A 16,317-nucleotide genomic window follows, 5' to 3' on the forward strand; every position below is an offset into this window, starting at 1 on the left:
CTTATGGATTTAGTGGATATGAATTCTGATTGTAGTTGGATGGATAATCTGATTTGTGAGACTGTTTCTCACATTATGTTGGATGGCAATTGGGAGGTTCCTAACTACTGGCCCTCTAATCTCAAAAGCACTATTGCGTCTGTGCCTATCTGGAATGTTGACTGTGGTTGCTTGTGGTCTAATACTGAGAAAGTTTCAAATAAACTTTTTCTCAAAGAATTTTTTAGACATTATCCGGTTGTGAGCTGGCAGCGTTTTGTTTGGCATAAACATTCCTCTATCAGATTCTCTACTTTTGGTTGGCTAGCTGTGAAAAAAGGTTTAAAAACGGCTAATCTTTTGCTTAGACGTGGTATTAATGTGAAACCTTACTGTATTTTCTGTTAGGATTGTAAAGATTCTCATACTCATCTCTTCTTTGAGTGTGATTTCTCTTTCGGGATTCTGAATTCTCTTATTCCACAGTCTCAAACTCTGCTTCTCCGCCCTAACCTCTTTCAGATTTTTGATTTTATTGATGATATGTCAGAAACTAGGGAGATCCTGAATTTCTTTTGTCTTTTGATCAACACTGCAATTTACTTCATATGGCGAGCTCGAAATGACAGAATTTTTGGTAATATCATCGAATGCCATACTACCGTAGTTAGAAAAATTAAAAAGGCTATTTTTGCTAAGCTGGAGAAGTGGAAAAATGGCCATAATCTTATGCATCTCTTGGGATGATAGGGGATCTTTCTGGTGGAATGTCCCTTTGGTTGGTTTCTCTTTTTGGTTGTTGGTTATTTCTCATTCTGTTAATGATGTCTATTCTTTGTTGGCTGGAGCTGGAGCTGGCGTTGGTTGGAATTGCCGATTGCTGCTTCTCTCACTGGTTTCCTCCTGGATGGCCTTTTTGGCAACCAAGGAGAATGGTTTTGTTATTTCAGACAAATTTTTGCAGGACAATGATGACCGTTGCAGCACCGCCCCTTGGAGGGTCATTTTGGCAACGAGGGGGTTTTGCTGATCATTCTAATGTTCAAGTCCCGCTCGATTATTGCTACAGCTATTGCCTGAGTCCTGAACCATATCTTTGCTTCAGAAGCTTTGCTTTGCTGGCATATATCTCCTTAGTTATAGTTAAATATATATGCCATTAGTTATATCCATTATATTCTCTTGAATATCACTCAATAATATGAATACAAATTGTAACATGTACGGAACAATCTAGTACTTTATTTATTTATTTATATTATATTGTGATGTGGTCTATCCTAGTCCAGCAGACTACCACATGCGTTTTCCCTAACGAACCTACAGGCTCCACTACCGCCTATTACCTTTTTCTGTTTTTAGCAGTTTATGCTTAGTATGGTTTTATTTTCTTTTTAGCAAAGTTATTACCAGTATAGATAGGAGAAGGAGAACTGTAGAGCAGATAGAATTGAATTACAGAAATCTAAAAGTATCAAACCCCTACTTCGTTCTTTCTTCGCCTCCTTATTCTTCTTCTTCTTTCTTTCTAAATGCTAACCCTCTGATTCTTCCTCTTCCTTGCTAGAATCCTCTATTTTTCTTGTGTTTTCTGCAGGTATTCCTGGTTCCACACCATATTGGTATCAGAGCTCGGCTCAGAACAGTAATGGCGGAAGGGAGTAAGCGTTCCGCGGTGGAGGACGACAGCAGGGCGGTATTTCTCATTTTTGCAGATCTAAGCAATACCGAGAAAATCGCGAACATAGCATTCCCGGGTTCCGCTCCGGGTCAAGTCGTCGGGCCGCGCGGTAAAGAGTAAGAGCACGTGGCGACATGTTATTGGCGGCTGAACGTACCTCTACGTCAGGTTAGAGGACGTAATAATTGTTCTATTTGAGGGCCGTGGCCAACCAAACTATTGCAATTTAAACTTTAGCTTGCTAATTTCCTCAATCACATTTTTGCGCATGAGCTAAAGATGGCACTTCACTTTTGCTTGAATTGAGCTGCTGATGTAATTGCAGAAGCTTCTCTTGCAATTTATTATTTTCAGCACATCTCTCTCTCTCTCTCTCTCTCTCTCTCTCTCTCTCTCTCTCTCTCTCTTATATTGATGATTTTTAGTGGTAACTTAATAATTGAAGTAACCACTATAGGCATGACTCAAATGACTATCTTTGCATAAACTCAAGCGAATACCACAAATGAAAGTCTTTATGCATGCTAACCACTTCCAAACTTTGCCAAACAGAGATGACATATTGAATTTTGGGGATTGCATTGAAGATATCTACTAACAGTAGTTGGATCTTGATTTCAAATCCCCTAAGAGCATTATTTGCTTTGCAATCTTAGGACCACCATCTAGTACTATGATTTTTTTTTTTTTAAACTCTTTTGGCATGCATTGAGATCTGTTTGAAGATTGCGATCAACTATTAAATTGAAAGGTATTGAAACCTATCTCTGAATTATCTTCAACTGAATATGTCAACTAAATGTTAAAGGACTTATTTTTTTGTCTGATTATCTTTTGATCTTTAATTCTTCTGTTTTTTTTTTTATTATTATTAGAACCAAGCCTCGTTTTTGTTTCGACATTAATTCAATCGTTTTGTCAAATTGCAATTTTATTAAATTTCAACAAATTATCTCCCAACGAATTTGTTGTGTGATTTTCACATGATGAATTCGTTGTTATGTCCACATGTAATTTGACATTTTGTCTCAATTCTTTTAGATTGATCCAAACAGCTCGATCCTTATATTTATGAGCATGACAGTTTTTAGAGGTTCGGGCCTTAGGCTTGTTGAACCTGTAAACTTTATTTCTCAACCTTTTAGGTGGTTGATAAAAATAGAGCTCGATCCTTAGGTTTGTGAGCTTAAAAGATTTTAGAGGTTCGACCCTTAGGTTTGTTGAACCTATAAAATTTATTTCTCAACCTTTTAGGTAGGTTGATGAAAATAAAGCTAGACCCTAGGTTTATGAGCATAAAATGATTTAGAAGTTCGGCTCTTAGGCTTATTGAACCAATAAATTTTAGCTCGACCCTTAGGTTTATGAGCATAAGATGTTTAGAGTAAACAATACAATGGTAGTAAAACAGTAATAAGTAGAATAGTAAAACAATACATCATTAGTAGTGAATCAATACAATAACCATCAGATCGAACAATAATAATGAATTAATAATATGCATCTCAGTAATCATATCCAATATTAATTACAAAATTTTTAATTGGTAGTCAACAATTTTTGGCTCAACAGAGTAGTCACACCTTTTTCCTCAACATAGTAATAACTCCTTATAATTAACTCTCAATTGTTGTATCATTGTATCACATGAATCACTAGAGGATAATACCAAACCAATGTATTTTTAAAAAAAACTCGTTGGCCTACCATCTTTTACAGGTCTATCAATATTTAGCCAACGAGTCAATTAGCTTTTACTTGTTTTACACAAACACATTATTATAAAAGTAATAACGACCAGCTATTATCCAATCATTTAGTTCATTTCCAATACTTGTATATCAACAATAAGCATTTATCATATATTAAAAATTCTATTCTAAGCCAATAAAATAAAATAACATAATTTTTATTTTACTATCAAAATAAACAAACTAAATTTTTCAAAATATCCAGTACTATAACATATGAAAAGTTACGCTTTGGAAGGTCGGTAAAACTACGGACAATAAAGTAAAATAAATTTTAAGGAGAATTCAGCAGTCAAAATTAAAATTTTTTAAAACAAAAAAATGATTTGTGTCACATACCTTGATATGAGAAATTTTCGTAAAATCGGCAAGGCGGGTCGATGACCAAAATCCAAACTTTCTTTCTCTCTCCTCCTCTCCCCCTCGATCTCTTGTTTCTTCTCACGCAAGCTGGCGCTAACTGGGAGTAATGACTAATGAGGGTCGGCGAGTGAAAAAATATTATATAAAAATGATGTTTTGTGGGTAGCACCCACCGCCACCACGCCACCACTCATTACCATAGGTCCATAGTGCTGCTTGCTGAATCCAGAATTACCATATAATAGAGACTTCAATGCCGCGATAAACATTCCGTGCACCACCGCGCTCCGAAACCCAATGCCTCGACACTCTAAGCCATAGCGGCGTTGTACTGTATTTCAAATAGGAATTCAAATTTTACTTTTAAAAATTATTTCAGAAATTCAAGTTGTTACAATACCTCCCTTGAGGATTGAAATGGTTAAAAACTTTCTCTAGAAAGCATGCTGAGAGATATCTCTAAATATTTTGTTGTAGTGACATGTAATGTCAAAACAAATCTGAAAATCATATGCAAAATGCTCGAGAATATTCCCACTTAGGATTGTTCTTTCATGTTCTTTATTTAGCTTTACCTCAACCTTATCTGTTTAAGCTTATTATTGTATGCATTTGACTTGAACAAAACCCTAAACTCTTAGAGATACAAAATATTTCTTTAATTTTCTTTCATGGATTGGGTCTAGAATTTACCCAATTTGAATCTATAAAAAAGAGAGATTATTAAGTGCAGCGTCCGAATGCATTCAAAGATCAGTCATGACACGTCACATCACCCAATGTACTATGTATTGGGTGATGTGGCGCATTCGGATTGACCTTCGAACACTTATAAACACCGCACGTAATAATTTTTCCTACCTAAGCCAAATAACATTCATTTATTATGCAAATTAAAAGACGATACAACGATACTCGAACTCTGCTCATATAATGTTCATATAAATTCCAATTAATTAGGTAGGTTATGCTCAGGCTATTCGGGTCAGGTTGATCATAAATAAAAAACAGATCATCCCAGTTAGGGGATAACCCGGTCGACCTAGCATGCAACCCACACCAATTTACACGGGCCAACACTTAAGGCTTACACGAAGTGCCGAGGCTATTCGGGTCAGGTTGATCCAAAACCCATGTAATAAACATGTTAAATGAGGTGACCTGTGGTTACTTTGATTTGACCCAATTTGAATTTGGGTCAAATATTTTGACAAGGAAAATAAATGTAATTATTTCAAATTATGAATATAAAAATTTGGTCAATTTTAAGTCTATCTCATATGATAAAATCATAAGGCGGGTCTAATGCAATAGCAAATGTTTTATAAAATTATAAATAACCCAAAATTTCTTTTATGATGATATTTTACATCAAGATGAAATTATTTTTATAATCTATATTTTTAATTTAATATATCATATATTATTCATCAATATAATTAAATTATTAAATTAATATATCTAAAATATAATATAATTAAAAAATTATTATAATACAAAATATTTACTATATTTTGATAATTTTTTTTTTATCAAAATGGCTTAAACATGATCTATTTGAGATAATTTTCTTAGTGTTTTATTTTCCACAATTCTATTTGATTATTATTTTCTATTACTTTCAAAATATTTATTTTATTAAGTTATTTTTACAATTTTTTAAAAAATAAATTTTTCTACAATATTTTTATAATTACTTTTATAAAAAACTATAATTATCCCAAATAGATCATAAATATATGATTTTTTTGTTTTTCCATAAAGAGTTTTTTCATTACATTAATTTTTAATTTATTAATACTTAAAATTATAATTAAATATATATTTTTTTGAATATCAAGAAAAGTGTGGAATTCTTCCCTAAAGTGAAAAATCTCGGAACCTTCTTTCCTAACAGTCGATCAATTATTATATTAGGAAAATGTAACACAGCCTCTTTCTTTTTGGTGGGGTGAGAATGCCATACTTTTGCACACCTTCGGCGAACCCAGGAAAAAGAAAGAAGAGAAAGAGACAGAAGGAGAGAGAGAGTTCTCAGAAAGAAGTGACGCCAAGCGAAACCCCAGCGAAGGAGAGGGAAAGGAGCGCCGAAGGAGAGGGAAAAGAGAAGCGGGATGAGGAGCACCGTACAGTTACAACGGCCTGGCGGCGGCGGCGGAGAGGCAGACGGCGACGGTGACTCCGAGCCAGGCGTCCCCTGTTTCTGCTGGTGGAGGTCGCTTCCGGAATACGAAGCTGGCGCCGGGTTAGAGACACCGAAGGCGGCGAATACGAGAACCGCGACGGCGAGGATGAGGGTTGTGAGGGAGTTGGAGAGGCTAGCGGCGGCGGCGTCGGAATCGATTGATGAGTTGCGGCATCGGCTGCTCACCTACAAAGCAGGGGATCTCTGGTTTCCTGCTGGAGGGATAACGAAGCAGGACACAGATATACCTCCGGTGATCACTTTGTTGTTGCTTGGCTTCGCTGGAGTTGGCAAAAGCTCGCTGGTTAATCTCATGTATTCGGTTCTTGGGAGGTCCGGCTTTGTTCCGTTCGCTCACACTTCGTCCCCTGCGGGTGAGTTTCTTTCTCTTAAAAAGGAGGTTCAATTATTATGTCTCCTCTGTTCTAAAGCTCTTATCTTTCGTTGTAAACATCTGTTTTTTAGGCAAGGAAGGGAGGACGCTGAACTTGGAGGAGCACAATGTTCTCCGTTCGATGAAGAGCGGATTCTGCGTTTTCGATTCTCCTGGCCTTGACTACGATCATATCTCCGAGGGCTTTGATGAAGTATCTCATTGGGTGGAAGATGGCGTTCGCCATCGTCAGCTCTGCCATATGTCCCCATCTTCCTCCTCGTCATCTTTCCCCTCCTTCCCTTCTACGTCCACCTCCACCTCCTCCTCAGCAGCAGCCGGCAACCGATTCATGCGCCGCCGTGTAAACTGCGCCTTCGTCGTAGCAAACCTCTCTGAGCTCCACAGCTCGCTCGCATCCGGCCATCTTCAACCCCTCGATGCCACCCGGCAGCTTTTCCACCATCCATCTATTAGAGAGAGTTGCAGTAAGTTAACCACTTATGTCATCTTTCAACATTAGTAGTTTCAATTCCTTAATATCGAATTATATTACTAACTTCAATCATTTTTACGCTCATCATAACATAATTTTTATCATGATATATTCATAAAAAATTTCCCCAAAATTATTAGAATTAGGATCATCCGTGTAATCACATACACTATAAAGGTTGCATTTTTATCATCATCATCTTCATCATTATAAAATCAATCTTAATTTCCTTCTGAAGCATTTCCACAAATAGTTTGAGCTCACCCAATTCCTTCTGCAACAGATGACGCACCCATCCTCATCCTAACCCATGGCGACGAGCTAACAGAAGATGAGAGGATCGATACGAGGGTGGCCCTGTGCGACTATTTGGGCGTCGCAGAAACTTCCGGCGTATACGACATTCCCTGCCTGAACGAGCACGGCGTCCACATCGATGAGTTCGAACCGGTCACGGCTTACGCCGTTGCAGAGGCAGTCTACCGAGCGCTGGTGGTTGCGGACCGGTGCCATCCGCCCAAACCGGGTTTAAAGGACTGGTTATTGGTGGCGCTTTCATGGGCAATGTGCGCTCTTTCGGCTTTTTTTGCTTTCCTTAGCTGCTTCTGTTCTAAGCTTGCCAAGCTTAATAGAGATTATCAGAAAAAGAGATGAAGGAGATGGCATAACTTGTAAATAGATAGGGCTGATGAGATTCATTTATTGGTAGTTTTTATAAGATTTTCACTTAATTAGGGTCTGATTGGGACAGCTTTTTAACTACTTAGATTTTCAGAGAATAATTACAATTTTATTTTGCTACTAATTTTCAAAGTTTTAAAAAAGATTCTATTGTGAAAAGCAATTTTTAATGACCAAAATAACTAAGGCTTCATTTGCGGCTATTTTCTTAATGTTTTTTAAAATAGTTTTCAAGTACAAAAAATTTTAGTTAAAAAAAAATTTATATTAAAAAGTTGCTTTAAAAAATAATTAAAAAGATGTCATAAACGAAGCCCAAGTTATTTTAATCATAACAATTTTATAATGAACATTATAAAAAGTTGCAGCCGTCCCAAACAGACCCTTAATTTTATTTTTGGTTTGTTTATTTTAGAGGAAAAAATTGTGTGAGAATATTATGGTATAAATTGTCAATTGTGTGAGGATGATTTTAAAATTAATAGATTATTTTGAGAATAGTGTTGTATATAATTAGTTTTTTATTTGCAATATTAATGGTTGGATTTGAGAAGAATTCTATTTTGATAGATCACAATTTTAGGGATCATTTGGGACAATTTTTTTTTTATTGTTTTAGTTTTCTAATAATTTTCATAATTTTTCTTTATTATATATATATATATTGTTTTTTTTTTCTAATTTTATGTGATGAGAAGATTTTGGTAATTAGGACTAGAATATACGTGACGATAGAGTTAGAATTTTTCGTCTCAGCATTATACGGATATCAAACACACAAATAGAAAATAAATAAAACACTTGGATTTTTACGTGGAAATCCAAGAAAAGGAAAAATCACATGGTCATGCCCAGTTGATTCAATTCCACTAGTGTTTGCTTGAATTACAAAAGGTTGACGTGGAAACCAAAGAAAGTTTAGGACTATCAGATTACACTAATCAACTCCCGGATTGAAATTCAGTTGCACACATATATCAAAATGCTAGTGTCCGTTGTTTGTCGGAGAGAGTTCTAATGTTACTTGACGGAACTTCTGCGTCACTGGAAAGTCGGGGGGAACTCCAACATTACTTAAAAGTCGGGCGGAACTCCGACATCACTTGAAAGTCAAGCGGAACTCCGACGTCACTTGAAAGTTGGGCGGAATCCGGCGTCACTTGAACGTCGGGCGGAACTACGCGTCACTTGAAAGTCGGGCAGAACTCCAGCACTGATGGAGGAGCTTCTTCCCTCCTTTTTTTCTCTTCTTCTTCTTACTTGAGTACCCTCTTAAGAGAAATGAGGGGCAATTTATAGTTTTCTGATAATGACATGACTAGTAAATAGTAGGAAGATCGGGGATAAATTGGGAGTGATTTGAATGAACGACCGATGTTGAATCATTTGATCGTGGACCATTTATCAAGCATTTGAAGGCTATAATGGCATTAGAATTTGATGATCTTGGGCTTGTTGGATTTATCTCGTCAAGCCGCTCAATTCAACTATAAGCATGTCATATTTGGAATCTGTTTGATAATTGAAATTATGGATTGAAACTTTCAAATGTGCTTCGGGTCTTCGATTTGGACCCATTTGGGCTAAGATCAAGTTGAATTTGTGTCGTTAAGTTCGTATTTCTGAGACGTTCAGTTTGACTATAAGTTTGTTGAAATCAGAGTTTAGACGATCCCAGATTTAATTTTTAAAATTTCCCACCTTATTTTGCCTCGAGATTCGTGCCGGATCAAGATAATTTTTTGATGATATATCAGATTCCCCTATTTTCGGACGGCAACAATCAAGAAGTCCAAAAATACTAGTCTCGATATTTTACATTAGTCGAATCACAAAAAATTATGTTCTAAAAATTATAAATTTTCTTAAATTTGATTATAGATGCCCCGTTGAGCTCCAAAAACATAAAAATGGAGTGTGGAATGTCGAAAGACATATCTGGGGACCCCAAAAACATCTGATTTGGACTGTCCGGGCCCAAAATTGGAGTCCAGATCTGTTTAGGCAGCCAAATGGCCCGCACGTCCACGGGCTAAAGGGGCGTACCCTCTCTATATAATAATATTTTGATTATTTTTTTAATTAAAAAAAAATTCTGAAAATTTCAGAATATTTTGGAAGCTTGTCCTCTCCCAAAATATACTATAAATACCCCCCTTGGGCCAGGGGGGAAATTGCTTCTTCTTCTTTCTTCTTCCTCTGACTTTCTTACAGTTGAGATTTTCCAATTTTTTTTCATAGTTGACTTTTCTTACGCAAAATCAGTTCCCCTCTCATTGTATAGAAGTTCGATTTTTTATAACATTTCATTTCTTTTCTCCCCCATTTTCTTCTTGCTATAGAGGCCTTCTACTATTTTTTATAGGTGACTTTCCCCGCTTAAGTTTTGTGCACCTCTTTAATGTATAAGAAATTTTTTTCTCATTCAATTATCTTCTTCTTTTGCTATCTTCTTACATGAGCGACATTCCAATTTCGAAGATAGGTGGCATTTCCTATCAAGCTTCAATGCCCCTCTCTTATGTAGAAGGAGATTTTTATGTACTTTTTTCTTTTCTTGTGTTCTTCTTATTACATTAGAGTCATTTCATTATCGGAGATAGGTGACATTCTCCTATCAAGCTTCAGCACCCCTCTCTTGTATAGAAGAAGCCATGATGAGAGTTTGTTCTCTCCACTAATCTATCCTTGACAAAAGAAGGTCAAATGATTCTTATATTTGAGGGTGATTTGAGAAGATCTTGTGGCAATAGTACTAGAGAGGAGAACCATAAGTTATTAGTAGACGGGAAGAATTTCAACGTCATTTAAGCATAAGTCTGTTGAAGATGGACGATCAAGTTAAAGTCTGTTGGCAGTCAATGGCCGAGTGTAGAGCTGAAGAAGAAAGCTTGAGGGTGTGCTGCTATCAGAAGTTGAGCAAGAAGCCGATGATGACATATATAAAGTGAAGGATCGCCAACAGATATTAAATGAAGGTTCAATAATGGCGGGTGTTCAGTGGTATTTTGTTAAGGCAATATGCATCCATACTGAAGTATACTGACATTAGACATTCTTGAGTTAAGGGGTCGAAGCAGTGTGTGATGCCAACATTTTGGCAACACACTAATACTGTTAACTAAGTGGAGGTCTGATGTTGATCAGGTTATGTTCTTTATTTGAAGAAAATATTATAGGAGATGCTTTAATAAAAAAGAGGTCACTTGAATTCACCAAGGATATTTTACCATTTTGAAGTTGCTTGTTGCTTGATGATAATAACTTATACAAATGACATCACTGTACTTTTTTTTTAAAAATTTCAATTTCTAGTTAGAATAAATATATACTTGAATATGATGTTGGATTTATGTAACTCCATTGATATTATATAAAAAGTTGAGAACTTGTCCAACGAAGAAAGATGAATTATTTATGCATCTTTGAGACATACTTTAATTTGTTGCCCCCATATTTTTTGAGGCATTTTTAGACTGCTAGGGTCTTTATATAAGTGATGATTTCATCAATCACTTTTATGAAATCTTTTTTAGAGAGAATATTGTCTACTCAGAGTATTGCTCGATGATGTTGAATTCTGTGAAAGAGGTCTAGAGAATCCTCCAAGGACGTATGACATATTTGAGATTGTATATCAGAGCCATATTCAATGACGTTAACTTATAAGGAAGAGATCGAGATAATCCACCAAAGATGTATAATCTATATGATGTTGTATGTTAGAGCCATACTAAATGATTTTAACCTATATGGAAGAGGCCGAGAGAATCCATCAAGAATATTTGACCTTTCTCAGGTTGTATGTCAGAGCCTTTACTCGGTGATGTTAACTTGTGTGGAAGAGGTTGAGAGAATTTACTAAGGATGTATGACCTATCCGAGGTTGTATGTCAAAGTCTTTGCTTGATGGTGTTAACCTGTATAGAAGAGGTCGGATCGAATCCCCCAGAATCGATCATCTAGTGATTGAGACGCAATAAAGATTATGCATTTCTCGAATCAAGGATTTAAGATTTAATTGGCATCCTCCTAGGATGTGTAAGTTATCCGAGGTTGTATGTCAGAGCTTTGATCAATGACATTAACCTGTGTGGAAGATGTCTGATCGAATTCCCATGGGATTGATCATTCAGTGATTAAGACACAATAAAGATTGCATATTTCTCAAATCATGGATAAAGAGATTATATTTATCAGTAGTTTTTATTGTCATTCTTTTTTTATCTTTTTTAAAGAATGGGACAATATTAGAATAAACTGAACAACGCATTATCTTATTATGTAAAACAATACAATGAGTCTCTAGTATGACTTAGAGATATATAAGTTACATTATACTCAACACATAAGTTATATGTATGGGAACAACATAATGTTAAATTTGGAAGATAACATTAGGGATATCAAGCTGACACCCTATTTAATATATAAGAGGCACGATACAACAAAACAAATAGTATTACTAACACAAATACACGAACTACATGGTCATTAAATTTTACCAGTGATTTGAATATTATTCAACATTTGCCTTTGTTGATGTTGATTTTACCCCCCAATAGGACCAATTTTATCTCGAGCAGTTGGATTTTGGATGAATTATCAGAGATATCCTTATCGGATTAGCCTCTCAATCTCATCCTTAAGCTATATGTAAGCTTCAGTAGTGTGTTCATGACTGCGGTGGAAATAAAAGTATTGTTCCTGATTTCCTACGTTCGGCTTTAAAGCATTAGACCACTTTATATTTTCCTGATCTTGAATGACCATCAGTACATTAGTTCAAGATGCATTGAGAGGTGTATACTCTTCCTCTGATCGAAATCCTTGTCGTGGAATGGAGGCCTAGGAGGTAGGTCATTCTTCCATTATTTATTTTACTTCGATAATGAGTTATCTATTATAGGAGCATTTTTGCGCTTTCCGAAAGGTTGCTTAAATTACTTCCTGTAGGCATTACTAGCTTCTTCTGTTGACATTTGTGCCTCCATATGGTGGATCAAGTAGCATATGAAGGAACCGTGTCTCGCATAAGTGCTGAGTAAAAGGGACTAGGATAAATGCCTCCAAGGAAAACTCCTATTAGCAATTCGGGATCTACTCCTGGAATTTATTGAGCTTTCGTGAAAAATCATTGAAAATATTCTTTTAGTGATTATCCTTCATTCTGACGAATTCTAGAAAGGTGGGAAGAATTCTTAGCAATTCTCCAATTGACGACAAATTGTTCAACAAATACTTTGACCAATTTGACAAAGGTGGAAATTGTTCCAGTTGGAAGTGAATAGAATTACATTCGTGCTTGTACCTTAAGGGTAACAGGAAAAACTTGGCATATGAGCGCATCTAAGGCTAACTGGATATGCATGATGGTCCTATAATGATCAATATGCTCGTATAAGTCGGATGTTCTGTCAAAAGAATCGATACTCAATAGTTTAAATCCAGCTGGAATGGAGTGTTGAATAATAGCTTCGGTCAGGGGAGATGACTCCTAGAAGTCTCATTGATGATGAGATTTCCAAACTGGATATGCATGATAGGAAACTCTTCTCTAATCAATCTTTGTAATTCACGATGTAGGGTGTTATGAGGGAATTCAGTAATACGCTGTCGGGCTGAGTCCTCGGGGATGTCTAGAGGAATGTAAGGTTAACGACCTGCGTGCGAAGGATGGGTAGAGCTTACTGTGTCAGCAAGATCATTGTCTTGATGTGTCGGAGGATGAATCCTTGATGGAGGAAGGGAAATCTCACCAGGAAGATGTTCGGGTTGAACTTCTTCGAGCATTGATGGATCTCGTGGGAGAAGAATCTTTTTTTGATGTGCTAGTGTCAGTCATTGAGTCTCTCGCAGGAGTTGAAAGATCTCATTCTGAGATTCCTCCATCTTTCTAATGCGATCTTCTAGGGAAGGCCATAAACTTCCTTCTCCAACAGAATTATGCTGCCCAAGATAAAAAGAGGCAGATGTCTGACGTCTCTGGTTCATGAAAAGATTTATTGATTGGTGTAAATTGGAGTGGGAGGCTCCCAAGATGTGATTGCTATGCATATTGGCCATTAGAGTGGTGCATAGGATAGTGGGATTGAGATTCTCACATATGACGCCAAACTATTACGCGCTAGAATATAAGCGGCGATAGAGTTATAATTTTCTGCTCAGTGTTGTACGGATATCCTACACACAAAGGATTTTTATGTGGAAACCCGAGAAAGGGAAAACCCACGAGGCCACACCCAGTTGAAAGAATTACACTAGTATTTGCTTGAATTATAAGAGGTTGACTCGTCCTAAACGTTTATGACTATCATATTATAATAATCAACACCCAGGTTTAAATTCAGCTGCACACGGATATCAGAATGCTGGTGTCTATTTTTTGTTGGAGAGAGTTCTAATGTTACTTGACGGAACTCCAGCGTCACTTGAAAGTTGGGCGAAACTCCGACGTCTCCTAAAAGTCGGGCGGAACTTCGACGTCACTTGAAAGTTGGGCAAAACTCCTAAGTTACTTGAAAGTCGGGCGGAACTCCGTCGTCACTTGAAAGTCGAGCGGAACTCAAGCAGTGGTCGAGGAGGAGCTTCTTCCCTCCTTTTCTCTTCTTCTTCTTACTTGGGTTGTAAAACCCCTCCGAAGCTGATTTTTTTTAGTGTTGTTAGTCCGGATGAACTGGTCTTAGTACGGGACGAACTGAATAAAAATGTGAAGAAATCTGCCTGGTTCGTCTGGACGAACCTGTAAGGGTTGGGACGAACCGTCGGGACGAACTGAACCCGAGAGTTTCGTCCAGGGACGAAATAAATTGGAATTAATTTTATCTAGACGTTTTGAGTTCAGAGGAGTTCATCCCGGGACGAATGGGAATCGTCCGGGACGATCCTGTTTGATAAATATCCGATTTGAGATATTTTGGATCATTTTTGAAGAGAGAGAGAAAAAAAGGCAGGAGAGAGAAAGAGAAGGAAATAGAAAGAAGAAGGTGGGTTTTGGAGCTCGCGGTGCGCTTTTCGTCCGACGCCGCTGTTGAAAGAATTGTTCATCTCGCAGTAAGGAATTAGAATCTTATTTCTGATTTCGAAGATTTCGAGTTTTGATATTTTTCTGCTCAGTTTTGTGTTTTCGTTACCGAAAAATGTGCATATCTTTGTATTGATGAAACTTTTACCGCGCAACTTTTGATATGTTTCTGATATGATATTTCTGAACGATTTGAGTATTTTTTGTAAAGTTTCTACTGGTTATTTTGAGTTTTGTGCGATTTTTATCGAATAGAAAATTATCAGGATGTTGGAAAATGTTGCTTCAGTACAAGTAAAGCTTTGTAAAGTTATTTTATTCAATTTCTGGTAATTTGGTACTTTTCGGGAACTGTGCATTTTTACAACGACTTCTGTCTACTATACGATATTTTAAGGGGTTTTCGACATTGAGCTAGATTGTGTTTATTGATCGCAATACCTTATGGTTATGCATACGAATGTGGATATGTGATTGATATACTGTTACTTTAATAAAAGACAAGTGAAGACTGACTGAACCGTTGGTTGGAGTTTATTCAGCCGACGGGCACAGAGTGACGACTCTTATTGAGCCAATGGATATGGATATAGATATAACGACACAACGATACATTGATACTTGAAAAACACCATAATAGCCAGTGCTTGTACTTATCGAGTAAGACTATGGTATTGTATGGCTTGTGTAAATACTGTTCTTATGATTTCTTTATGGATTTACTGATTCATCGATATTGACTGATTTATTGATATGTAATTGATTTATGGATTTTGAATGGATTTACCGATATTGAATTGATTTATTGATACTGAATGACTTTACTGTATGGATTTATGAGTTTCCTGTCATTGCACGATTTCATTGATATTTCATACTGTACATGTTACTGAACACAGATACTGATATGGATATTGATATTATATTGATTCATAGATACCGATATTGATACTGATACAGATATCGATACCGATACTGATTCCAATACCGATACTGATACTGATATCGATACCGATATTACTGATTCACTAATACTATTGATTCATTATACTGATCTTATAGCACGTGATACACCGAATACTGACTGATACATGTGATACATCGAACATGTGATATATAATATATTGATTGATTTTAATTGTTATTATTGATTTATTGATTTGATTTCAACTGTCCCTTACGATGTATTGAATTGATCGTTTTATGTGATTTTATACCGATTGATATTATTGATCGGAATTGATTTCTTTATTGATCTGATTGATTCTATTGATATGATTGAGTGATGTATTTGATTTGACGGATTTACTAATACTGACTCATTTACTGAGGATTTATTGTTACTGTCCGAATTTACTGTTACTACACGATTTCACTGTTATCGTATAATTGTTCTTGTCGTCACTGTAATGTTATTGATATGAATACATACGCTGCTACTACTGATTCAATGTACTGACATTGAACACGTGATATCGATTATTGGATTTCATATGATTTATTGAGCAAATGATATTGAATAACTGGAATTGCAAGTCTATGTTTTGATACAATTCTGCTCCATTGATTAGACTGATGTGATAGATAAGATGACTACTGTATAGATTGATGCACGTACTGATTTATTGAACATTATGGTTTTTCTACTGTTCACTGATTCTATCACTGATGATTTTGGATACTATTGTTTATGTATTGATTTCTATTTTGGTATTGATACTGTTTATACATTGATTTTTGTTACCGCATTGATTACTATTTCAGTACTGATTTTCGTATCTGCA

At 36.2% G+C, this 16,317-nt stretch overlaps 1 protein-coding gene across 1 annotated transcript; it reads left to right on the top strand.

Annotated features, from left to right (window-relative positions):
- Positions 1 to 5,676: 5,676 nt before the first annotated feature.
- LOC110104421 lies at positions 5,677 to 7,587 on the top strand. Its single transcript, XM_020833525.2, has 3 exons — positions 5,677 to 6,333; positions 6,425 to 6,820; positions 7,112 to 7,587. The coding sequence occupies exons 1-3, from the start codon at positions 5,889 to 5,891 to the stop codon at positions 7,480 to 7,482; spliced, it is 1,212 nt and encodes a 403-aa protein (XP_020689184.1). The 5' UTR covers positions 5,677 to 5,888; the 3' UTR covers positions 7,483 to 7,587.
- Positions 7,588 to 16,317: the final 8,730 nt, after the last annotated feature.

The sequence above is a fragment of the Dendrobium catenatum genome, unplaced genomic scaffold, assembly GCF_001605985.2.
Source record: "Dendrobium catenatum unplaced genomic scaffold, ASM160598v2 fragScaff_scaffold_104, whole genome shotgun sequence".
Lineage (NCBI taxonomy): Eukaryota > Viridiplantae > Streptophyta > Magnoliopsida > Asparagales > Orchidaceae > Dendrobium > Dendrobium catenatum.

Excerpts from the sequence above, each read along its gene's own strand:
- LOC110104421 (XM_020833525.2), top strand. The coding sequence starts at position 5,889 with ATGAGGAGCACCGTACAGTTACAACGGCCTGGCGGCGGCGGCGGAGAG. Across the intron at positions 6,334-6,424 it reads TCACACTTCGTCCCCTGCGG|GCAAGGAAGGGAGGACGCTG; the intron begins GTGAGTTTCTTT and ends TCTGTTTTTTAG. Across the intron at positions 6,821-7,111 it reads ATCTATTAGAGAGAGTTGCA|ATGACGCACCCATCCTCATC; the intron begins GTAAGTTAACCA and ends CTTCTGCAACAG.